Source organism: Panthera tigris, chromosome F3 (assembly GCF_018350195.1).
Source record: "Panthera tigris isolate Pti1 chromosome F3, P.tigris_Pti1_mat1.1, whole genome shotgun sequence".
In the NCBI taxonomy this organism is placed as follows: Eukaryota; Metazoa; Chordata; class Mammalia; order Carnivora; family Felidae; genus Panthera; species Panthera tigris.
The window spans coordinates 30,550,129-30,576,926 of NC_056678.1; the positions used below are offsets into that span (position 1 = coordinate 30,550,129).

The 26,798-nt window shown below is 35.8% G+C and overlaps 1 protein-coding gene across 17 annotated transcripts in view; it reads right to left on the minus strand.

Annotated features, from left to right (window-relative positions):
- RPS6KC1 (ribosomal protein S6 kinase C1) overlaps positions 1–26,798 on the minus strand; it is a 317,520-nt gene that overhangs the window by 259,617 nt on the left and 31,105 nt on the right. For all 17 annotated transcript variants that reach the window (XM_042976412.1, XM_042976420.1, XM_042976419.1 and 14 more), the window contains exons 4-6: positions 23,142–23,257; positions 14,419–14,512; positions 2,900–3,262 (exon numbers count right to left, since the gene is read on the minus strand). In XM_042976412.1, coding sequence (XP_042832346.1) covers positions 2,900–3,262; positions 14,419–14,512; positions 23,142–23,257 — 573 coding nt within the window. The remainder of the gene's footprint in view (positions 1–2,899; positions 3,263–14,418; positions 14,513–23,141; positions 23,258–26,798) is intronic.

Here is a 26,798-nt window from a genome sequence, read left to right on the forward strand (position 1 = left end):
TCTCATCACAAGAAAAAAAACTGTTAACTATGTGACAGAAAGGATATTAACTAAACGTATGGTAATCATTTCACAAAACATACATATATCAAATCATTACTTTGAGTACCTTTAGTATAATGTTACATGTCATATGTCAATTATATCTCAATAAAACTGGGGGGAAATTTTTTTTAAAACCAATAATGTCCATGTGTCTGTTAGGAGGTAGCTTTTACACTTTTAAATACGAACCAGAAGCACTGCTCTGACGCTACATTTAACACATAGTTAAAAGTATAACCACAAGGACTGAAATAAAGGTTATTTTACATATTGATTAAAAATTAGAATTCTGTGATTGTGATTCTCACAGTTTGTATGAATAAAAAATTGAATAAACAGAAAAAAAAGACTAAAAAGCAATTAGTCAAGTATAATTTTTTAGTTCTTATGGCACATTAACAACAAAAACCAATCCAGGGCAGGAATGGATATTGTGGTTTCAGAAAGACAGGCATATGTTAAATCGGAAAAACACGTTTAAATGGTAACATTCCTTAAGACAGAGTCTACTATATTTAGTATCAAGTTCTGGTGAGAAATAATTCACCATCATAATCACAAAATAACTACCTAAATGATATTTTTTTGTTATTTGCTGATATGCATCCATAATTCTCATTTTGAAGTAAAGATTTTTATTTTTCTGGTGCCATCAAGTGGTAACATTATGAAGTACTCTAAGTTTAAATGCAAATAACTTTAGACAGAAAAAGATCACATTGATGTATCTGTGTCAATTAAACACTAGTGACTTTTTTAGCACAAAATTATCTTTAAAAAAAAAAAAAGGAGGGAAAATATCAGAGCTAATTGCAACTTATCCCAATTTTAAACTCCCAACCCAAAATGAGAGTTAAGACAAAGAAGAAAAATGCGTAGATCTTTAAAGACCAGAATGTTCTACTAGCAAACAAAAAACCCCAACTGACTATATGACACTACCTGAAAAACAAAAATTTGTGGGACCCCTGGGTGACTCAGTCAAGCATCTGACTCTTGATTTCGGTTCAGGCCGTGATCTCACGGTTTTATGAGTTCGAGCCCCATGTCGGGCTCTGCACTGACTCTGGAGCCTGCCTGGGATTCTCTCTCTCTCCTCCCTCTCTCTGCCCCTCCCTGGCTCGTGCTCTTTCTGTCTCTCTCAAAATAAATAAATAAACCTAAATAATATATATAAAAAAAAAAGAAAGAAAAACAAAAATTTGTATCAAAATGATGTATCAATCAAACCAGGAGAAATACTCCCTCCTGAAACCCCATTAACATGGCAGTAAAAGAATTATTTTTAAGGCAAAAGCCCCCAAGGACAAAGAGACTCCAAGAGAAGACTGCAACAACATTTTACAAAATGAAAATAGATGGATGAGTGGTTATTGACTTAGGAAGCTCAAGAAAGCTGCCTGATTTATATGACACTGTAAATTAGTTTGGGAACGTGTAGCACTGGGTAGCTTGGAAATGAGAGTAAGGGCCAAAAACAAGCGAATTAGTGAAAATTCTGGTTAAGAAGCACTGATGCCACCAGATACACTCCCTCTTCCGGTCCATGCAGCCAAGTATTCATCGTCTACCACATTAGAAGGCTGAAAGTTTAAACTCTCATAAAGCAGAGCACTTCTGGAGGACAGGACACCAAGCATGGTGAGGGCGGAAGTACTACAGCAAAAAAGGTTCGTGCTACAGGAGTCTATGGTCATCGGAATGGTTCTAACAAGTCAAAGATGACAGGAAAACAGTAAAAATGATGATATTCTGGAAAGAAAACCATCAAGAAGGTCTTATCAACCTTCGGCTTTTGTGTCCACGATGTCACGTAACTAACTGTGGTATGCTTTACTCTGTTTTTTTTTTTTTTAATGTTTTTATTTATTTTTGAGACAGACAGAGACAGAGCATGAGCAGGGGAGGGGCAGAGAGAGAGGGAGACACAGAATCCGAAACAGGCTCCAGGCTCTAAGCTGTCAGCACAGAGCCCGACATGGGGCCCGAACTCACAGACCATGAGATCATGACCTGAGCTGAAGTCGGACGCTTAACTGACTGAGCCACCCCGGCGCCCCTTACTCTGTTTCTTGTAAGGAAAAGACAAATGACTTAAAAAATCTGAGGCAAAAAAAAAGGTTAAGTTCTACTTACAGACATTAGAAACATTCATTCTAAATGTCCCAAATCACCCCAGTAACTAGCTGAGAATTTATGGCAACTAAAACAGAAAAGAACACTAGGCAAATCCAAGAACCTTTACATTTCATCTCTTCTCTTCAGGCCAGCAGGAGTAAATGCACTAAATCTCTGTGAATACTCCTGTGAGAGGTGAAGGCTGGGGAACACTGGCCACGTCAGAAAAAACAGAATATGATTCATACAAGAGACATGGAGATTTGAGTTTTTTAAATCCTGTTTTTGTTGGTTAATTGATCAAAGCAGAGTGTTAAGTAGCTCTGATCCTGCCTTCCCTTCATGTAAGTAAAAGTTTTTACCCAAATTTAGGTCATTTTTTTATGTTTATTTATTTATATGGGGGAGACGTGGAGGAGTGGGGGAGGCGCAGAGAGAAAGGAGAGGGAGAGAATCCCAAGCTCAGTCTGACTCCACAGACTCAGCACAGAGCCCAATACGTGGCTCAGTCTCATGAACTGTGAGATAATGAACTGAAAGGAAATCAAGAGACAGTTAACTGACTGAGCCACCCAGTCATCCCCAAAGGTAGGTCATTTAATCTTCAGTAATTTCTCATTTTGAGTCTCGTTTGGACATAGGGACTATACACAAGATACAGTTATATGTATACACTTTCTTTCCAGATACCAACATAAGAACATTCCAAAACATATTAATACAGATAAAACTGTACCTTGAACACCTTCTAGGAGTAAATCAACTCCTTTCCTATAAAAATTGGAAGCAGCTTCATAGTCATCTTCTTCTTCCTTTTTTAAAGCCAGCTTTATTAATTCTCCAGCTTTCTCCAAATAATCTCTCTTGCCAAGCTTGGACTTTAAACTGCCAGGAAAGAGGCTACGACTTTCCCGTTCTTCTTCTGTTTTGTTCTGTTCGCTGTCAGAAGCAACAGCCCCTAATGCTGATGGATCCGAAGAAAGACTGAGACCAAAAGTTCTAACGGGAGAGTTTTGATTGGAAGCCATTCCATCATCTAACTCAGCAAGAGAATCCACGTCCACAGTAAGAGATATCAAATCACTGTCACTGGAGAAACCTAGAAATATGATCACAATATAAATAGATATTAAATTAAGAATCAGCCAAAAAGAATACAAATCATGCTGACTATTCATTTGTTCATACTATTCGAGTCGATTAGGAAGGCTGTTATTGCCTGATGGAGATCGGTGCCTGACCATTTGCTTTAGCTTACTGAATTCAGCTCTGGAAAATAATCTCCTTTGCCTTAATTATCAGACTAAAACCGAAGACAAGTCTTTATCTAGTCTTGTAAAATGAAGAGCCTTTACCACAAAACCTTGTAACAACAGCATTATAATAAAGAAAAAAGAATAAGAGCCTCAAGGTAAGACAAAAACAAGTGCCTGAATCCCAGCTCTTAAAACTTACTATGTGACCAAGCCCAAGACACTTAATTTACTTACTATGCAGAACTTTAAATGAGGAATACAGTTCATGCATATAAAGCATAATAGGCTATCATTCAATTGCAACTATTATGGCAATTATGTAATGATTCTTTATTTCTACAACGTACCCTCAGAGGTATGCTTTTAGATAATCCATATCTGGAAAATGTACACCATTTGGTTGTGTGTGTGTGTGTGTGTGTGTGTGTGTGTGTTTTGAAGAACTAAATTTTTAGAAATTTTTGTTCCATTCTCTTCCACAAACTTTTGGAGAGAGGTTTGGTCTGTATTTGCCTCTTAGTTTTCTGACAGAAAATGAATACTAGGTGGTACTGAAATATTTAGCAATGGAAATTCTTTCTCCCATTTCACAAAACTGACTTCATGGTAAACAAGCATGAAGTACAACAGTTATGAAACTTCCTGGCGTTAGGACCTCCCTTTACATTCTTAAAATAATTGAGAACCTCAAAAAAGCTTCTTTTTGTGGATTATACCTGTAAATATCTAAAAACTATACCTGTGGATTATACCTGTAAATATCTATTTAAAATAGACTAATTTTTTTAAGTAAACATTAAAGCCCACTACATGTAATGTAATTTTTGTTCAAAATAACTATATTCTCCAAAGCAAAAAAGTATTTAGTAAGAATGGTGACAATGTTTTACATTTGTACAAATCTTTTTAATTGAAGATGACTAGATTCTCATATTATGATTTTGCACTCAATCTGTTGTCGGATGTTGCCCTGGTTGAAAGATTTGAGGAAGATCTTGCATAGATATGTAACCGAAAATGGGGTGAATATTTTAGCAGCCTTTTCAAATACTTGTGGATATTGTTTTTTGATACTATACCAAAACTTGACAAGTGGTAGTTTCTTAAAGCTTAGTTGCCATATAGAATATAAATTCTTGTCAGTGAAATGTGTTTCTATTACATTCAACTCCATTGATCTGTCTTGCACACTAAATGTGTGCATCACACATTGGACATTTTGAAAGTACTGGTTCCCTGAGTTATAGTGACAAATCACATTTGTTACTATCACCACCAATCTCAGCAGAATATTCTTTAGGTCTTGGGGAACTGTCAAGCTCAAAGTAGCAGATACAAGTTCTCCAAGATTCAGGCATCTGGCTGGCATCAGGTGGTAGAGCGTATGACTCTTGATCGCAGGGTCCGGAGTTCAAAACCCTCATTAGATGTAAAGATTACTTTAAAAAAGAAAAAAAAAAAAAAAAAAAAAAAAAGGTTCTCCAGGATTCTAATCTGGCACTGAAAACTCAAAGTTTATCATTGGCAACAAACACTGTCAGGTGTTTTCCTTAAAGTGTCAGCTCACTTTGTTTGAGTTTGAAAACCATTTGCCAAATACCCAAATCTGAATAATGACAGTTTGTCTGTCAATTGTTCTTTCAAGCAAAAATGATGTCCCAAGAGAAAAGCTGCTAGTTCATAGCTCAAGCAAGTGCTCTTCCTCAAGACAACCATGGCAATTCAGTTAGGCAGATGTGTTTTATGTATACTTCCATTTTTTCACACAGAATATAAGAAAGACATGTAGCAAAGGGTGGAGATTTGATAAAAATTAATAGTTTTTACTGCTTTATCATGGGCATTCTTAGGTAAAATTAGCATTGGCATTACTGCAAGTATGCAGCATGATTCCTGTTACGGTCTGGTATCACTGTCTTGATTCACGCTCAGGCAAGGCAGTTTTACCTATCATTGCTTTTGCATCATTAGTGCAAATGTCAACACAGTGAAAAAGGCAAATAATTTCCTAGACTATTGCAAAAATAATTTCTGCCTTGGTGACCCCCTGAGAAGATCTCTAGAATACCCAAGGGTCTAAAGACCATACTTGGAGAGCCACTGATCTATATATCATTCAATAAGATTGACAATAGAGTTACATACAAATTAAATTTGGGAACAGCTATGCAATCTGCATCACCATTGAATGTTGACTTCCAAGTTCCTCAGAAAAGACAATATATTAAAAAGAAAATTATTTCCTCAAGATCATATCCTAAGCCAAACTTAAAGGTAGATTAGACTATACAATTCTAGAATAGGGATCAGCAAACTTCTTTTCTGAGGACCAGAGAGTGAATATTTTAGGTTTTGTGGGCCACATGATCTATGTCACAACAAATCAACTCTGTTGTTGTAGTACAAAAGCAGCCACAGATAATATGTAAATGAATACGCATGGCTGTGTTCCAGTAACACTTTATTTATGGATGTTGAAATGTGAATTCCATGTAATTTTCACATGCCATAAAATAATATCCTTTTGAATACTGTCAATCATTTTAAAATGTAAAAACCATTTTTAGCTATTAGGTCACATAAAAACAAGTGGCAGGTCAGATTTGGCCCACAGGCCATAGTTTGTCAACTTATTATAGACTTAAATTGCTTACTTCATTTCAAATAAAGTAAGTTAGGGTAAAAACATGTTACTGGCAGCTAAACTCAAATTTCAAATCAACTTTAGACACTACTTTGGCACCCTGTCAACATATCCTGTTTTCAGGGGCTTTTCTCAAATCCGTGGAATGCCCATAAAGAACTAATTTTGTTTCCTACAAGCAAAACACTTCATTAAATCCACAAGCTGAGAAGAGATTCATTGGATCTGGTGGAAATCTTTTCAATCTCTGACATTTCAACTGTACAGACAGCTCTTCAAAATCAGAATCTTTTACAGCAATCTACAAAATTATTTAACCACTGTTCTGAGAAATATATAAATTTCATAAAAGATTTTTTTTAATGATTTCAAAACATTTTATATATTCCAATGCACACTTATTTCCTTAAATGGGGGTATTATATAACCTGGTCCATTGATATTAATATACAAATAGACAAAGTTTAAAAAATAAGTTCTGGTTTATACAGCTAATCATAAAAGAAAGGAAACACTGTTATAGATCTTTTGTCTGCTCTCCAGTGTCTTGTCACTATAACCTTCACATCATCTATCACACTGCACTGTTTCATGTTTTGCCTGATTTTCCTTTCGAACAGGAACAATAATACCAAAGGGCAAAGGGGTAAAATTATGTGTACTCAGTTTCTTGGCTTTTGACCACAAAAATCTAGTGGCATAGTCTTATTTCCTCTCTTACCTTTCCAATCTTATTTTGTTAGCAAAGGAAATCATGATTACATAAAATTGGATCAGAAGAGCAAGACCAGCAAAATACCTGGGAAGAATATCAGATAATGAAATAAAGTAATAATTAATAATAATATTCAAATAATTTCCTTTCCAAATTCTACCTAATTCTAAATGAAGAATCTTTCAAAGTGAGCAAAGAAAAACTAGCATGTTAGAAAGAGGAATTTTTCTAGCCCAACTACGAGAGGAGCAAAGGGAAGCAAAAAGACTTCTGATTTAACCCTTTTGGAAGACAATTTGACAATGCATATCAGATGCAGAAAATCTTTATACCTTTGACCCAGAAATTCAACAATTATACCAAAAATAACCAGAGATACGATCAAAGATCTATATTTGAGAATAATCATCACAAAAATTAGTGAAAATTTGGAAATAACAAATTCCTAACAATAAGAGATTATGGTACATCCCTTTGATAAAATATTATACAGCTATTAAAAATTATGTTACAAACGAATATTTAATGCTAAAGTATTAATGATCTATTATGCAAAAATAATAAACTGCAAAGCAGTATATACATATACTATAATTCTAATTTTAAAACAAAACCAGAAAAAAAGGCTAGAGAGGTAGCCTAACAGTAATTTTCTCTGTATGGTGGGATTACAGGTGACTCTTACCACATCACTTACATGTGTATGACAAGCTCTTAAAGCTCTGTATTTGAAGGCTATCAAAGGAGATGCAACAAGGGCTAAAACTGGGAATCTGTTTGTGAACGAATATATGCTATACAAACATAATTTATGCAATATAGGCCCATACGTATCACCCAGCAGCCAGTGCCAAGGAATTCCTAACTTAAGAGAGAGGACAGAAACGATTACAGACAGATTTGTCTGAAGCAGACTAACCTTTGACATTTCTTCCTCGCCTACCTTCTTCCTTTAATTCTCCTCTTAAGATGCACCCTACCATAGCTCAACCATATCATAAGCCGAACCCTATCATATCTCAACCATACACTGCAACCAATCATCTTCTAGGAAATCTCTTCTGCATTTAAGCAATTTCTAAATTCCCTTCTTCTCAATGAAGTATTCCCCAATCACCTCAAGAACGCTCCCCTTTCACTACCACAGTAATGAATTATTTATACACACACGCACACACACATACACACACACACACACACACACACTCAGTACCTAGTTTTTTTCACCTTATATCCTTAATACAGCTACTTATCACAGTGCTTGCTCACCTCCTTGAATTCACGGTCCTGTCATTCAACCTGTTTTATACAAAGCTACATAGAAATATCACAGAAAGTGGAGACTAGCTTCCTAAAACCCAGAAAGAAAGCTAATAAGATAGAGCAGCAAACAAGAGGTTCTCAGTTAAGGTGAGTAGGAAGAACACTGTGGATAAGGCAGGGCAACAACTGACAATTCAGACACTATTTGTCAAAAGTTAAACCAACCTGAAGTCAATCCATGTTTAAAGGGGCCCTCTGGAGCCATCATGAGAGTAAAAGGTACATCCTTCACCAACACCATCAAGACAAAAACCTAAGCCTTTTTGGGAAGGGATGGGAGGGGGAAGAGTCAAAGGTTCTATGAAAGCGTTCTGCCTCCAGGTTCATATCACAGAGATTCAAGTCTCAGGGCTATTAGAGGGCCCCAGGTGACCGGTTAAAAAGCAGCTACAGACATGAGGGGTTTATATAGCATCCCAGTTCACCTACCTACCTTCACCTTCTGTGCTTTGAACTGCTCAGAGTAGGGCAGTCTAGTGAAATCTGTCTAGGACACCACCTCTGAAAGACAGGCACCAGGGGAAAAGGTTGAGTTGCTATAGAATAAATCTTTATACTATAAACTATCAGAAATCTGTATTTGAAGACCATCTGCAAAAAGAGATCGGTTTCCTTTAGAACAACAGGTGGTCTCTCATGGTCAACTATATATAAAATACATGGCCTCATTATTATTAGCTGATAGCTTTCACTGAGCACTGAGGTTCAGTCAACGAAAGGGAATTTCTACTTTTCCTAGTAGCAATGACTCATGCTTCACACACAAAGCAAAATATCTAGCCAGCAGAACAAAGGTCACCCTGAGGGAGAAGACATACATATCAATCTCCATTAAGAAACAAGCCCTTTATAAATATGATTTTAGGCGAATACCCAAATCTCATAATTAAGATTCCTGTACCTGATTATCAACTTATCATTTAGAAATAGCCACTGTTACTAAGAAGTACCATTCTTTTGATATTTCACATTTTTATAATGTCCTGGGGACAAGTCTTTGCTTCACCCTTGAAAATTTATGAAAAGAGGATGAGAATATCTACTGCATATTTGGTGAAAAACGGAATAAGTTCAGAAAGTAACATATCAATCAAAATTACAGCCGTAATACTGTTATCTTCTCATGAACAACAAAGATCTATGAGTTGGCTTTCCTTTCTATCTAATGAACTTCTTATGCTGCTACTCTCCATAATCTCTGCAAATCAATCCTGCTACCAGAGCACAAGCCGCTCACACTGGGAGTTCTATACCAAATATGTATTCTCACTGCCTCCCTCTCCATAAAACTAAATCTCTACTTTCAAAATATATTTTTTATGATTGCTACTGAATACCCGGAGTGCCTAGACTGCCTTAGGCACATGGCTTAAGTTCTCTGAAATTCCAATTTTTAATTGTGGAATAAGGGATTTATCTGTGTCATTCTTGATGTTCTTTCTACTCTCAAATACTTCCCATGACATATTATCAATTTTTTTTATTTGCCCCATCCAACCCCTAAAATCCAATATTATCCTCAATAGCCCTAGGGTTTATAAGAGTCAATATTTATAATTTGTATCATTTGTTTTACATGCACACATACAATGACACCTTCTCATTTATGTTTATCTTGAGAATAGTAATCTGTTCTTTTTTACCTATTTTAAACTCCTTCACCAAAGAAAATTCAACTAACAAGGGAAAATAGATAAACGTTAGGCAGATAAGCACTTAAGAGAAAAAGGAAATTCTAACTGAATAAGCATACTCTATCATAATACAAGAGGGCCTAGAATAATCGCAATAACAAGATTTAGGGTTCTCATGGTGCCACCTAGTGGATACTTGCACTAAATCCTACTTTAAATTTAAAATTCCTTTCAATTAGGCTTTCTGTATTTTGGTCATCTTACATTACTCCACGGTGCACACACTTCAAGTTCGTCTCAAAAATAGATTTAGGCTACTAAGTGGTGAACCAACTTAAGAATATTCCTTTTTAAAATGAACCTGCCTGAAAGCATCAACTATGAATCAACCAAATGAAATACAAATAATAAAAAGAAAAATATAATAATAAAATGACACTTTGATACAGAAGATTTTTTCTCAAACTTAAATAACTAGACACCTTTCCAATTAGTCTCCCTTAACGCTTTAAAACTAATCAAAATTATCCAAATTAATACAGTTTACCTCTAATCTTCAAGATTTAATGCAAAGAATTCTTATCCCGCCATCAAATAAAAATACAAATCTTGAACTGAGAATGATTTTAGAGATCCCTTACACAGACCAGAAATAGATGCTATTCTCAAAATGTACATCTCATTTACTCTAAAATGGTTCATTCAAGACAGCTTAATAGATTCTTTCTTGTGTCTACAATTGCTACAATTGAACATCCAGGGAGCTCTTAATCCACAATTTACAGGCCACACACACACACACACACACACACACACAAAGGTAGATCTGGCTACTCCCAGGAGACATTGAAGAATATTCCACACATGAGATCTTACATATAAGAAACTGACCTCTCAGTTTCTATTTGTGATTACGATCATCTAATTATTTTCTCTGGTTTGCTGCGTACACCTGGAAAATGTCCCTCCCACAACTGCAAAGGAAGTCAAGTCACGTATTAGGAAGAGGAAATGACACAGGTTACCAGATGAGAGTCTACCAACATCAAAGGCTCCAATATCAAGGCCATCATGGCAGTAAAGCAACCTACATCCTTCAAACGGGCCAACAGATGAGAGAAACATGTCAAGAAGCTCAATTCCCATGCACCATTTTGGCCAGGTTTCTACAAATGTCATGGTAACTTCATAGCTAAGTTTAATCAAACGAAAAGATGCAAGTTTAAAAAGGAAATAAGATGTTAACAATAAAGTAAATCTTCTTTCATCTTTAAATATATATATAGTTTAATTTCTCTGGACAAAGGATATGAAAAGTAACCAGCATTTCATTTTAAAAACATAAAACAATATAAACTTTTTATCTAAAAACCTACTGAATAATTTTATAATTCTCAATTTCATATTAGATAAAATACACTTACCAGTTAATCACCAAATTATTGGTTTTATGGAACCTTAAAGGGGTTTCCACTATCCCATTACAATCAAATGACAATTTTTTTCAAAGTCATTAATCCAGCTCTTTATGTTTTCCTCAGAAAACTTTCCTTCAAGGTAAATTAAGACCTGTTGATTGCATTTTTATGGTACTAATAAAAATAATGATCACTTAGCCTCTACATCTGTTCTCTGAGAGGTGATATACTTGCCATGTCATTCTAACTCTACCGAAGGACCTTGAAACAGCAGACTATATATTAAGATTTGCCCCTCTGGCTCATTTCGCTAGCAAACTAAATCACAAGTGTGAAAAATGAATACACCTTTGAAACACCGTTTAAAATACTACACTCAGAGGAGATGTTATGGAGTGAATCACCTCCTCTCATTTTGGCTCTAAATCCAAACCCTGAGCACTTGCCACCACAATCCCTCTACAACCCTCTGTTTCACTGCATACCTGTGGGGCTTGGCGGGCTGCCAGCTTTCCCTGCTCTTTTGCTAGCACAGGCCCTCTCCCTTGGTTGTCCCTGGGGTTTGCAGACCTTTTGGTAGGAAAGCATATCTTCCACTTACCCAGTATGCCAGACAATCTCATGATATTTAAAAGTCATTTCCCCTCTCAAATAACAATGAATTTGCAAGCTGTTTGACACTCCGATCTGTATTTGTCAACAAGGTCTTTCAGCAGGATTAATTAGTCAGGCGTAAAGGCTTTTAAAGGGAGGGGGGATTAAAAAAAATCTAAGCTTTAACTGCCTTTCCAGTTCCATGTTTTGCATTCTTCATGGATCACAGTGTGTTTCAGAGATGGTAATACAGCTGGAAAACTAAGCTATGCACTGAAAGGATAAAATGTCAGTATTACTTTTAGGTAGCGTAAGTCTTTTCTGATGTTTTTAACAAAAAGGTAGCCCCTAATTTCTCTCATAAAAGCATATTCCTAAAAGATAAATCCTTTCGTGGGGCACCTGGGTGGCTCAGTAGGTGGGGCGTCGGACTCTTGATTTCAGCTCAGGTCATGATGTCATGGTTTGTAAGGTCAAGCCCTGCATGGGGGTGGGAAGGGATTCTGTCTCTCCCTCTCTCTCTGTCCCTCTCCCCCACCTCGGCTCGCCCACGCTTTCTCTCAAATAAATAAAACTAGGAAGAAAAAAAAAGATAAATCCTTTCAAGGAAAACCCATCTTTTTGAAACTTCAAAAGGTAAATTCCAAAACAACTGTTTTAGGAAGAATGGCCCATATGGCCCCAGTGTACCAGAGGCAGTCCTAGTTTCAGCTTGTTGTCTTGTACTTATTAAAGTACCCTCTTTACTTCTCAGAACTCTCCCACTCTGGACAAATTACAACCTCATCCTATTTTTTTTTTTTTACCACATTTTTACCATAGTCACATTTGAACTCTGAACATTCTTCCATATTCTAGAACACCATCCCAAGAAAACTCATTCCTAATAATAATGCTCCTCTCTTCTCTTCCAGACTATAAAAAAGGACAAAAGACCTATGTATCGTTCCCATCCATGACGACCTTACACTAGAATAGGTTCCTGAGATATACATCTCCCATCATGGCTGACTCTCACCTAGTAAAAAAGGATCATTATGAATATTAAAAGAATATAACAATTCCCAAATCACGTAACCTTAGATTCCTACAACAAAACGCAAAAGGAGAGAAACTAAGAAACATTCTAAAATTTCTAAAAACTGTACTCCTCATTGAACACTCTCCTATGAATCTTTGTAACTCTATTTGTCCACTATTGGATGTCACCAAATCACCACATTTACAGGGAGAAAATACCTTCTCCCTCTTCTCAGGAACAGAGTATCTCTGAGGCAACAGCCCGATCTGGTTATCCCGAATAAGTTACCTTCCAAGAAACTAGCTCTAGAAACAATCACATTGGGATCCCCAGCAGGGAGTAGGTTTTCCAAAGCCTAGCAAGGATCACAGATCAAAACAGGTCACAGGAAAAAGGTATTTGTTTTTTCCGAAAAACATAATGGATTATAAATATGTACAATGTAAATAAATACATGTGAACAAATTACTGTAAGCAATGTTTTTCTACAACCTTGGCTGATTTATGATTTAGTATGGAGTCAAAAGTATTGAGGATCTAATGGAAACCGCTGGGCCTAAGGTGCCCATACAAAACACAGAACACTAGGCGTAAGTGAACAGACTTCGCTTTTAAGTCAATGGGAGCCACCGTGAAAAACAAGAAGAGCTCATCACTTCTCAATGTGGTAGCACCAAAAGATTCCACCTACACAACGAATGGGAATTTGCTGTTCCTACCAAATTAAGATGCCAATGTACAGCAAGAAATCTATATCAGTGTGTCTGTTGATGTATGACATCAGTACATATCCCCACAAAAACATCACTACAATGAGATTACGGCTACCTCCCATATTAGAGTCGTAAAGCATCCTCCTCAGCCAAACTGTTATTCATGAAAGCGATCAAGAAATAGCTAGTCTATGATTTTACTTTTATATAAACCAAACCTAAGCCACTTCAAACAAATCTAATTACCTATTTTTAAAGACTCTCCCTTCCTATCCCCAAATCTTTTTTTTTTTTTTTTCATTCCAAAATCTTCCCTGGATGAAAACTAGCTAAGGAAATCTAAAGACCAAAATGTATGTATTTTAAATCTTCATAAAAATTCAGGGATGGCTTAACAAAGGAATAAAACAAGAGATTATGCATTCTTGAATTAAAGTGATTAGAATTTAAAAAACTGCTTTGGTTTAGACTTATGTTATTATAAAACATACTAAAAACACTAGAACTGCCTTAGGTTTACTCTTTCTAGGAACATGACTAAACTTTTAAAGCCAGTTTTGAAATTAATTGTCTAAAAGTCAGTTGCTGCTAAATAAACTTTAGCAAGGTATTCTTACACCAGACAATATAAATTCTGAACACTTATTATGCCATATTTCATCAAATCTAATATGCCATTAGTTGTAGGATAAATCATTATTTTATATATCACTAAGAAAGAAAAAAGCTGTCAATTAAATGTAAGAAGGTATCATCAACCCAATATCATGCATCAAGTGATACTAGGTGATATTAAAACATGAAGAACAAAAAGCATCTTAGAATTGATAAAATACTCTCAAATTCCTACAGCCATCTATTCTTTTGCAATTCAAACACGATTTATAGTCTTCTGCAGTCAAAACCACTGCAATGAAAAAAAATTAAAATATCCTACCTTCAGTACTACACTCAGGAAAGCTGTCAACAAGGGAATCCGAATAAGCTTCCGCAGGTCCAATCAATTCAGAACCATCATTAACTATTCCACCCTAAAAAAAGAATAATTGTGTATCATTGTCAGTAAGGGTTTTATTTTTAAATGAGTAATAAATTAACAATAGTTATCTCAACTGAGTACGTATAAGGATTACAGAAACCATTCATCTGTTAAACCAGATTACATTTGCCTTTAAAAAATCAATAGAAATATCGATATTGATTCATCAACTGTAAAAATGTACCACACCAATGCAAGATGTTAATAATAGGGGAATCTCTGTGAAAGGGAAAGGGGTATACAGAAAAGCACTATATTTTCCTCACAGTTTTTCTGTAAACTAAACTATTCTAAAAAAAATCTATTATTAAAATCTAGCATTAACCAATGTGAATTCAAAAGGAATATTATCATGTTTATATCATGTGCCTTTTTATAAAAGCATATGTATAAAAACCTATCAAAAGTACTCATTTAAGGGGCGCCTGGGTGGCGCAGTCGGTTAAGCGTCCGACTTCAGCCAGGTCACGATCTCACGGTCCGTGAGTTCGAGCCCCGCGTCAGGCTCTGGGCTGATGGCTCAGAGCCTGGAGCCTGTTTCCGATTCTGTGTCTCCCTCTCTCTCTGTCCCTCCCCCGTTCATGCTCTGTCTCTCTCTGTCCCAAAAAATAAAATAAACGTTGGAAAAAAAAAATTAAAAAAAAAAAAAAAAAGTACTCATTTAAAAAATGCAGAACACACACACACACACACACACACACACACACACACACACACACACCAGCTACAGACTATTACTCAACATCCTTAGTGTCTGGTCATTCTATTTAGTGACAAATGATGGGACTCTATTAGAAGTCATTTAATTTTATCAAATTAAAAACTAACATATATCACATAGCACCTCAGTGATTCCAGAAGCACCCTAAATTTGAAACCTATTTAGACATAATATAAAACTAAACAAACCTAAGATATTTGTATTAAAGCAACACATTTTTTAAACATTTATTTATTATTTTTGAGAGACAGAGAGAGAGCATGAACAGGGGAGGGGCAGAGAGAGAGGGAGACACAGAATCTGAAGCAGGCTCCAGGCTCTGAGCTGTCAGCACAGAGCCTGACACAGGGCTCGAACCCACGAACCATGACATCATGACTTGAGCCAAAGTCGGACACTTAATTGACTAAGCCACCCAGGTGCCCCAAAGCAACACATTTATAATAACAATAAAATAACTATATTTTAATAAAATATAAAAACTATTGTGATTCCTTATATGACCATTATTTTAATTCTGTATCTAGGTTTGCAAATTCAACCTTCAAAAACTGTTTTCTCTCACTCCGTGTGCAACTAGAGAATGCTATTTATCAAGAAAGTGGTGCTGGTATGTTTTGTGCTGTGGTTTTACGACTGTTTCAATCATGAGTATAAGGACTTAAAATCCTTAAATAACTATAACTAAAATAATAGCTCTTTTGCTCCGTAACATCTTTCATTCTACCTTCCACCAATAGTTCTAAGTCCCCAAACACTACTACCAGGATAGTAAAACCCACGAAAAATACAAGACCCCTTTTTCCTCTCTCCTTCAGCACAAAGAACTTAACTATCTTTAGTTATAATCAAAAGTCTCCCTACCAGCTTATCTTTAAGAAAGAGAAATTTGAAATGGTTCCTCTAAAATTACCAAATTTTACTTCCCAGAGTGTTAAATGAACTGAAACTTTAAAAACAATTATTCCCTTTAGAAGCAAGAATTTATACACTTTATTCTATTTGTGAATTAAAATATTCAAATCACAGTTTGTATCTGAATTTTTCTCCAAAAAAGAAGAGTCTCTATTTTAGACTAAGCCATAAACCAAATCTTAAGCAAATCTGCAAATATTCTGAGAATTTTACCAGACAAAGCTGATTTTATTTATAATCTCAGTTTACAGAAAGTGCCTTTCAACCATTAACTACCTCTTCTACTATCAGAGATGTGGACTTTGTTACCTATCTATAAAATGGAATTATTATTTATAACTTAATATGTTGTCAGGACTAAAAGACTTTATACATGTAAAGTGTTTAGAACAACATAAGCACTCATTTTTTATTTGTTAATATTAGCTGATATAGATCTGTTTCCAAGATAAAATAAAAACACAATACTAAAGAATACAAAAAGCTATTTTAGCTCATAATCTTAGAGAAATTTTATTTACTTCATTTAATAAACAACAAATACAGAATAAATCTTTAATTAAACAAAATAATAAAAAACTTTCCATAGGAACTCAAGGGAAGTAGTGGAGAAATACACCACAATTGTATTTTAATCTCTACATTAAATCTCTAGATTAATTGCTATTTTAATCTCTCAATCAAAAACATTAACCACTAGGCGTTCTTTACTATGCAGTAGAAAGAAATTTATTACACAGCATCTCAAAGTTTTTTGTTAATGAAATGTCAACCTAGGGGTGAAGGAGTCCAGGTATAACAGAATAAGTAGATCAGCAAATGCTCTCCCCAAAAGACAAAGATATAACTGGAGAAAAATGTCAAAACGACCATCTGAGTGCCTGGAAATTGACCAAAAACATATAACGAATGAAGTGGTTACCCATAAAAAACCACAAAATCACAGGTAAGAACTGTGGGAGTCTGTGGTATTCTTGCCTGGGGTTGCTCCCACCTTCTGTCCCAGCTGGGTTCCCATGGTAATTATACAAGGGCAAGGCAAGCCTTGAAATTCAGCAGATTCACTTGCAGTGGAGGCAAGCATGATTTGGACTGAAGCACAGAAGTCGTCCACCCCAAACAGTATTATTATCAGTAATAGTAGCAATCCCAGCACCAATGCACAGTGGCTCAGCAAGCATGAGGTTCCAGCAAGCAAAGGACCAGCGTATTAGCCAGACATTTCACAGGGAGTTACAGAAAGTACACAACCATAGGGGTTCTTAACAAGCTCTCTACTCACCCATACAGGAGAGACTAGAGAAGAATCAAGCTATCTACAAACCCCCAACAAGCCACAATGGTGCGCACACACACAGAGGAAATGCAAGAGATCTCAAAGATAAGCAAAATCCAGGGCAAACTTAAAAACTGCTTGAACTCTGAAAATATATCAAGAAACATCAGCATATGGAAGAAGCATACACTGGAACAAAGTGTTTAAATACAAAGACCAATCACTGGCTGACCACTAAGCTATGCTGTTACAGGACTAACCCCTAGTTAGCGAGGTTTAAAAATACAATAAAAATTTAAAATTGAGAAGAGATATCAGCAGTTACACACTGCCAATTAAAATTTTTTTAATGTTTATTTCCTTTTGAGAGAGAAAGAGACAGAGGCGTGAGTGGGAGAGAGGCAGAGAGAGAGAGGGAGACACAGAATCGGAAGCAGGCTCCAGGATCTGAGCTGTTAGCACAGAGACTGACACAGGGCTCGAACTCACTGGGAGATCATGACCTGAGCCGAAGTCGGACGTTTAACCGACTCTCTCTCTCTCTCTCTCTCAAAAATAAACAAACATTGGGGCGCCTAGGTGGCTCACTCGGTTAAGCGTCCGACTTCGTTCGGCTCAGGTCACGATCTCACGGTCCGTGAGTTCGAGCCCCGCGTCGGGCTCTGGGCTGATGGCTCGGAGCCTGGAGCCTGCTTCTGATTCTGTGTCTCCCTCTCCTGCCCCTCCCCCGTTCATGCTCTGTCTCTCTCTGTCTCAAAAATAAATAAACGTTAAAAAAAATAAAAAATTAAAAAAAAATAAACAAACATTAAAAAAAGAAAAAGGAAAAAGAAAGAAACTTCAACAATTAACTGGAGGTTTCAATATCTTACTCTTAATAATTGACAGAACTAGACAGAAAACTAGCAAAGATACAGAAGTCTTAAAGATCACTAACAACTAACTTGAACTAACTAAAATTTACATAAAATTCCATCTGACAACAGAATATATATTCCTTCCAAGCACACATGCAACATTCTCCAGGATAGTTCATATGCTAAGAAATAAATCAGGTCTAAATATATTTAAAAGAACTGAAATCAAACATGCGTTCTGACCACGACCACAAGAAAACAAAATTAGAATTCAACAATAAAAGAAACTTTAAAAATTAACAAATACTTGGAAATTAAAGAACATTTTTCTAAATAACGAAAGAGTCTACAGAAAAAAATCACGAAAGCAGAAAATGCACTAAACTGAATAAAAATAAAAACAAAGTGTAAAAAGGCTATGGGATGAGGCTCAAGTAGTGCTAAAAGAAAAATTTATACTTGTAAACACCCATGTTAGATAAGAATAACCACCTCAAATCAGTAATCTAAACTTCCACTTTAAGGAACTAAAGAATTAGATAAAGAACAAAGTAAATCCAAAGCAAGCAAAAGGAAAGAAATAAAGTTTAGAGAGCAGAAATCAAAATAAAATAGAGAAAATAGAGAGAAAGTAATGAAACCAAGTTGGTCTTTTGTAAAAAATCAACAAAAATATCAAACTTTTAGGTAGACTGACCAAGAAAAAAAATACACCAGATACAAATTACCAAAATCATGAATGAAAGAGGGACATCACTAACATACCCATAGAAATCAAAGGTGTTCTGGGGGAATACTATGAACAATTTATGCCAACAAATTACACAATTTAGATGAAAAATTCCTGGGAAGGGACAAGTTACCAAAGTTGATTCAAGTAGAAAGAGAATATCATGATAGACCTATAACAAGTAAATAAACTGAATTAAAATTTGAAATCCTCCCAGATCAATTCCAATACTATGTATATACCTAAGAGAAATGAAAAGGTATGTCCACACAAAAAACTTACATGCCAATAGTCATTAACAACATCATTCATAATAACCAAAAGGGAGAGACAACCCAAATGTGCATCAATTGATGAATGGAAAAACAAAATGTAGCATATCCACTAGCCATACAAAGGAATACTATATAGGCACCAAAAAGGAATGGAGTATTGATACATGCTGCAACATGGATTAAACCTGTAAACCACTCACGACAGCATAAAATGCTTAGAGTAATTTTAACCAAAGAAGGGCCAGACTTATACACTGAAAACTGTAAAACACTGCTGAGACTAATTAAAGAACTCCTAAATAAATGGAGTCATTTCATGTTCATGGGGTTGGAAGACAATGTTGTTAAAATAATAATTTTCCCCAAACTATAGACTTAATACAATTCCGACCAAAATTCCACCAGAATTTCTTGTTGTTATGGACAAGCTGATGCTAAAATTTTTATGGAAATTCAAAGGATTCAAAATCACTGTAACAATTCTGAAAAAGTATGAATAAAGTGAGACAACTTATACTATCCAATTTCAAAACTTGTTATAAAACTACAATAATCAAGACAATACAGTACTGTTATAAAAACAGGCACGCAGATCAATAGAAGACGTCAAAAGTCAAGAAATAAACTTGAATAAACTTGAAGAAGTAAACTTGAGCTTGAAAACAAGCTCATCATCATTAGCCATTAGGAAATGGAAATTACAGTGAAATACCACGATATACATACTAGAAAAACTATAAATTTAAAAATCATACAATACTAAGTGTTGGTGAAATTGAGTAAGAACCAGAGCCTTCATACATTGCTGGGGAATCTAAAACAGTATGGTCACTCTGGAGAACAGTTTGGCAGTTTCTTAAAAACATAAACTTACCATAAGACCCAGCAATTCCACTCTTCAGAATCTACCCAAGAGACATGAAAACGTTTATCTACACACAGATTTGTTGGCAGCAATACTAGACAAAGGCCCAAAAAACTGAAAACAAACCAAATGTCTGTCAATTTGCCAATGGATAAACAAAACGTAGTATGATCTATATAATAGAATACTTTCCAGCGACATAAAGGAACAGAAGACTGATACGTGATAGAATGTGGATAAAACTCAAAACATTATGTGAAAACATTAAGTGAAAGAAACCAGAACAAAAGACCACATACTGTGTGATTCTGTGTAATTGAAATGTCCTGAAAAGGTAAATCTATAGTCAGAAAACAGGTAAGTAGTTACCTAGGGATGGGGCTGGAAAAGGAGACTGCCAGTAAAGGGGCACAGAGAAACTTGCTTAGGTGGCAGAAATGTGACAGTTGTACAACTCTATAAATTTACTGAAAGTCACTGAATGGTACACTTACAATTGGTAAATTTTAAAGTATGTCAATAAAACTGTAAATGCACATATACATACATACATACATATACATAAACAGCAAAGAATACACATGGAAAGGTATAGATGAAAAACATTTGGCAATAAACTGGTAATTTTTTAAGATGAGTAATGAGTAACAGAGGCTCATTCTAGCACTTTGTAGCACTCCTTCTACTCCTGTATATGTTAAAAAAAAAAAATCAAATCATTTGACTATGTGGTCATTTGCAATGTAGTAAATACCATCAAGGTTTCCACAAACACACAAACAAACAAAAAACCTACACGTTATTGTAGCACACCCTGTGACCTGACTACCCAAAAACCTCCCGTTCATACCTTCATCCACAATCAGAACTAGAAAGCCAAAAGAGTCACACACCCAGACTTTTCTGAAGCTACGGACAGTCCTGTAACCCAGTTCTGGCCTACTGGATGTAAGAAGGACTACCTCTAGGCAGAATGTCTAGGAAAGCTTTTAAAAACTGGCATGCATTCATTTATTGGCCCTTTTCCTTTCACGCCCCAAACAAGGAAGCTAAAGCTAAGGCTCTGGAGGACATTATTGAGCTCTGTGCCAGCGACATCCTATCTTCCTCACTCAACTTCCCGTTGTAAGAGACAAAGACATCCCTTTCTTGTTTAAGTTAATACGGTTAAGCTTTTTCGTTGTTTATTTAGAGACTGACTACTACTGCTGTGATAATACCCAATGAGTACCCCTCTCTTGCCCAGCGGACTACCTAAAGTATTTCTAATACATTTTCTAAAACTAGCTTGACTTCCCTTGAAGTGCCCAATGTATTCTTTTCTCTTCTTCTGTCTCTCACTGCACAAAGCCTAAAAAGTAAGTATCATCCAGCAGCAGTTATAATCAGGAATTGCCAGATCCAAAGGAAACAGAATGAACAGGTAACTTTTATTTAAATTCTTCAAGGTCTAAGATCTGACTCCTGTTTTCCTAGACTGATTTTTTTTAGCCCTTGGCATGTGATAATTTGCATGACTGCTTTTCACAACTTCTATAAAGTCATATCCTTCTTGCTTAATAAAGCCGCCTTTTTCTATAAGCATAGACTCCTTGCCACATAGATACGGTTGTAACCAAGAACAACAAAGGGCAAATACTGTACCAATTTGATTTGGCCTTCTATCCTAAAGATCTGCAGTATACCATAAACAAAGCCACATTCATCATCTTGGCCTAGTTCACACAGTAATGAAAAATTAAGCAACGAAGTCAATCACTAGAAATCTTGTTACTATAAACTTTCCTATTACTATTTCTATTACCGTAAAGTCATAAGTCTGTAATATTTTTCAAAACATCAACTCTCTTCAGTAAATTAAAATATTTTCATATTTTATTTTCATAAAATATTTTTCATAAAAAATATTTTCCTTTGGTAGATCCACTGCCATCAGGAAATTTAAAACTCCCACTACTCATATACCTCACTGGCTGTATGTTCTAACAAATTGCATTTATACAAATAAATTACATTTACACAAAGAAGGAAAAAAACAAGTACGGCACAATCACCTAGCTTTTTTCTAGAAGTCTAAAGGCAATAGGAAAACTGTGGTCATTAAAGACATTGATACCAACTGACGACTTGCACAGGTTCAATGCAGAATAAATCAGAAAACTGTAAAATTACATAAAATTATGAAGAACTCATGGGGCACCTGGGTGGCTCAGTCAGTTGAGGGTCAGACTTTGGCTCAGGTCACGACCTCACAGTTTGTGGGTTGAGGCCCTGCATCAGGCTCTGTGCTGTTAGCTTGGAACCTGAAGCATGCTTCTGACTCTGTGTCTCCCTCTCTCTGTGCACCTCCCCCGCTTTCTCTCTCTCTCTCTCTCTCTCTCTCTCTCTCTCTCTCAAAAATAAATAAACATTAAAAAAAATTTTAATTAAAATGATGAAGAACTCAGAATGAAAACCTTACGTGTCAAGAAACTGAAAATACTCATATCCAATGATTCTGGTAAGATAATTTGTACTAACCTACTTCTCTAAAATTGTATAGTGACCATTTTTGGTCTATCTCTAATACAAAGTAGTACAATTAAAACAAATTGAGTATCAACTTATAGTGGTTTCTATCCCAAAGAGTCTACCACTGAAAGACACCTCGAAAAGTGAAGGCAGCAACTGAAATTTCATGATACTTAAATTTTTTTAATGTATTTCAATTATGATAGAGTGAATGAGATAATCTCTAAGCCCTCTGCACCAATTTTTTAAAACCTATGAATCAAAAATCTTATCCATTTCTACACTAAAATGAGAAGATATGCCAAAGACATTGTTGTTTAGCTACTAACTTCTACTTATTTCAGTGAGTAATGAAATCCAATAGTAAGTGACGTTTTGTAAAAAAAAAACAAACTTGAAGCCTGCTTTACGACAAATTAGAAAACAGAAATATTTAATAAAGTACAAAATATTTCAGAAAGACTGTCAAACCTTGAAAAAATCTTCAAGCTGTTTACTGTTATAAAGAGCGGGGATATTGGCAGAGAACTGTAGCAAATCTTCTGCACACTGTCTTCTCTCTTCGATGACAGTTTCATCAAATCGTCCTAGAATGAAATAAGAATCAAGACTTAAGGAAGGAAGGATCAAACACCAGTTAGTGAAAGTTTACGTTCCCAGATCAGAAAGAAGTGACAGGCCTATCACTGCCTTACTACACAGTCTTCTAAAGTCAAGTCTGCACAATCGGAGTCAGAGGTACTCTCACTAAGAAAGAAAATAATGTTTCTCATAAAACAAAAGGCAGAAGTGTCAACTGATAAATCAGTGGTGCAGCCATAGTCGAAGGCCTGTCAAGGTAAGAAACTTAACGTTTAAGAAGCTGGTGATTTGAAACTCAAGTTGAAAAGAGAATTATAAAGAAATGAAATGGTTTTCCACAGTAATTTCATACTGTAATTACTCATATAATTTTCCCTTTTCCCACTCTTTTTGATTTATAAAGGAGCCGAAGAGAGGAAATTATGAGAACATCTGTATATCAGTGGGGTCAAAACCCTCAGCTTGAAGCAAAAAGCTTTTAAGCCAAACTCCATGTGCGCGTGACAGCAGGCTTATGGAAAGAAAGACAGTACTCACAGCACCAGTGAGCTCCGATTTACAAGGTGATCGAGAGGTGGTTTTCATAGAATTTTTTTCAATGCTATATGCAATTTGAATGCTGATAAGACATTTTAAAATATGATTATTTTGTACTACTCTTAGATCAGAATACCGGTTGACATTTGTCATAGCTCACGTATCATACTGATTGCAATTCAGGCTTAAAAATACAAAATAAAAAGAGGAGCACCATCACATTTTAAGTGGCTCTGCAGAACGTGAACAGAAAACTGAGGCACAAAGAGATTCCTCATTATGTGAACCAAGACAAGAATTTGACACTGAACCGCTAAATACCCTCAGCTCAATGCGTCTCATGTTTATGGGGAAGTGTCTACTTCATGAACACTAACAGAAATGGTTTTAGAGTTAGACCTGGGTGTAAATTCCAGCTCTCTCACTCACTAGCTATAAAATCTTAGGTAATTTCTTCATTTGTAAAATGGAGAAAATAAACAATGTACTTAAGACTTCCAGTCCTATGACAGGCACATAGCTAGCACTTAAGAAATTAATCACGATGCCTCTGAATGTTGAAGTATCATCACAATATCTAGCATACAGAGCCTGCTAATTAACTCATACTTGACTATGTCAGTGAGAAAGAACGGTCTTTTAACAGTAGAACATTCTTTCCTAGAAGATAGTCATTTTTCATTAATAAAAAATCTTAACAGTGATCCATAAATAAACTGCTTGCCTTAATGGATGAGTTCCAAAGACAGCAATCCTACAAAATTCCATGCATGTGTCCACAGCTACATCTTCCTAGGGAACGAGTCTCTAACTTTTATCAGCATCATCAAAGAGCCCAGAGCCCAGTAAAGGTTAACAGGCAAGCGGCAGTCAATTAGAGGATCTCTAACATTCAAAACACTGCTTTATTTATACTATACAACAGGCTGCCAGTTGCCAGCCCAGTATCTGTTCGTACCTTCTTCCTTAGTAAAATAATCCCCAATTTCTAACAGCGGACACGGCAACCCCCACCCCCTCAAGAAACCACTACACTGCCAGCTTGCCTTGCAACGGTTATATGTGGACATGGACTGAGTTCTAGCCAATAACAGACAAAAAAGTTATATTGTGGCGTCCTGAAAATCTCTTTAAGAGATAGCCTTTTCTGGGGCGCCTGGGTGGCGCAGTCGGTTAAGCGTCCGACTTCAGCCATGTCACGATCTCGCGGTCCGTGAGTTCGAGCCCCGCGTCAGGCTCTGGGCTGATGGCTCAGAGCCTGGAGCCTGTTTCCGATTCTGTGTCTCCCTCTCTCTCTGCCCCTCCCCCGTTCATGCTCTGTCTCTCTGTCCCAAAAATAAATTAAAAAAAAAAAAAAAAAGAGAGATAGCCTTTTCTTCTTTTTCCTTGTCCCTTTCTAGGAAGAACTATGACATGGGAGGTTAAAAATGACAGAGCAACAAGGCAGGAACTTGGATTCCTGATTACTGTAGAGCTGCCCTGCCTAAAGCTACCTTTGGATCTCATACCATGAGAAAGAAATTGACCTCTATCTGGTTTTAAGTTTTGTCATAAGAAACCAAACCTAATGTACGTTATGCTAAATCTATGTTTCTATTAGTTCGCATGTCATATGCAACAATTCAATTAAACTCAATTCTCCCAATAAAAATCTAAAATGATGTGCTAGCTTATCTATCAATAATATTATCTGGAAACAAACTTCCAAGAGCCCCTACCCGTAAAGCAAATTTTCTGGCCTGAAAAAAATCTAGGTTATTCAGTCTTGGGAAAAATCTACTGGCCAAACAGGTTAAAATAACAGTTAAATATCCATTATTCCTTCTTGTCTAAATAAGAAACTAAGAATACAATGGTACTTATGACTAAAGTCCAATATGTTTAAGCTTTAAACAAAAAAGTTAATTCCAGTGCCTATGAGCATTAATAATTTTGTGAACATCTATAGAAAAATCCAGGAAATGTACAAAAAAATCATACTATATTTTAATCCACAAGACTACCTGATATTATCTTTAAATGCACTATGTACTTGTTGAGAAATTTTAATAGAAAACTTGCTACTTTTTAATGACATCCTAAAAAAATTATTTAGTAGCTAAAACAAATACATATGAATTTGGGAGCTTCAATCCTAAGAGTAATCAACCTCCCTATTAAGCTAGACTAAAATACAAGCAATGAGTGTATCAACTTCCAAAAAGATTAAAGCACATCTTTGTTGTACTTCTATTGATCTATGCATTTCCATTCCACTAAACTTGGACAAGCAGAAATGAATTAAAATATTTTTCAGAATGGAACACAACCAAAAATAAAGGCTTATGTATTACAAGGTTCAATTACACTGAATCCTACCATCAGAACAAATACAATGAAAGAACATGCTCACTTCTTTGTTCTTAAGATATTTCAGAATAACAGTAACAAAAAATACTATTTGTAACATAAACAAAAAAGAAGCAGATGAATTTTAATCGAATAACTACTGGCCTTAATGTATTTAACAAAGCCACCTAATTTTAAAATTTTTGGGGCGCCCGGGTGGCTCAGTCGGTTAAGTGTCCAACTTTGGCTCAGGTCATGATCTCGCAGTTCGTGAGTTCAGCCCCCGCGTCAGGCTCTGTGCTGATGGCTCAGAGCCTAGAGCCTGTTTCGGATTCTGTGTCTCCTCTCTCTGACCCTCCCCATTCATGCTCTGTCTCTCTCTGTCTCAAAAATAAATTAAAAAAAAAACGTTAAAAAAAAAAAAAAAGTAGCAAGATCCAACAGGCATCCTAATGGCAGCCAACACCCTAGTGGCTATTCTCTAGTTGTTGGTCCTTTAGTATCATCTAAACTGCACTTGAAAGCAGCAACAATGAGAAATCATAAACAGGTACTTCTTTATCACCACTTTTTATTTCCATTCACAGGGTCAATGTTTATTTTCCTGTGAACAGAGTAGAAAAATTATAAGTAATTTGCAATAGAAAATGCAAAACATACTTTTCATAAGAAGGTTTCCTG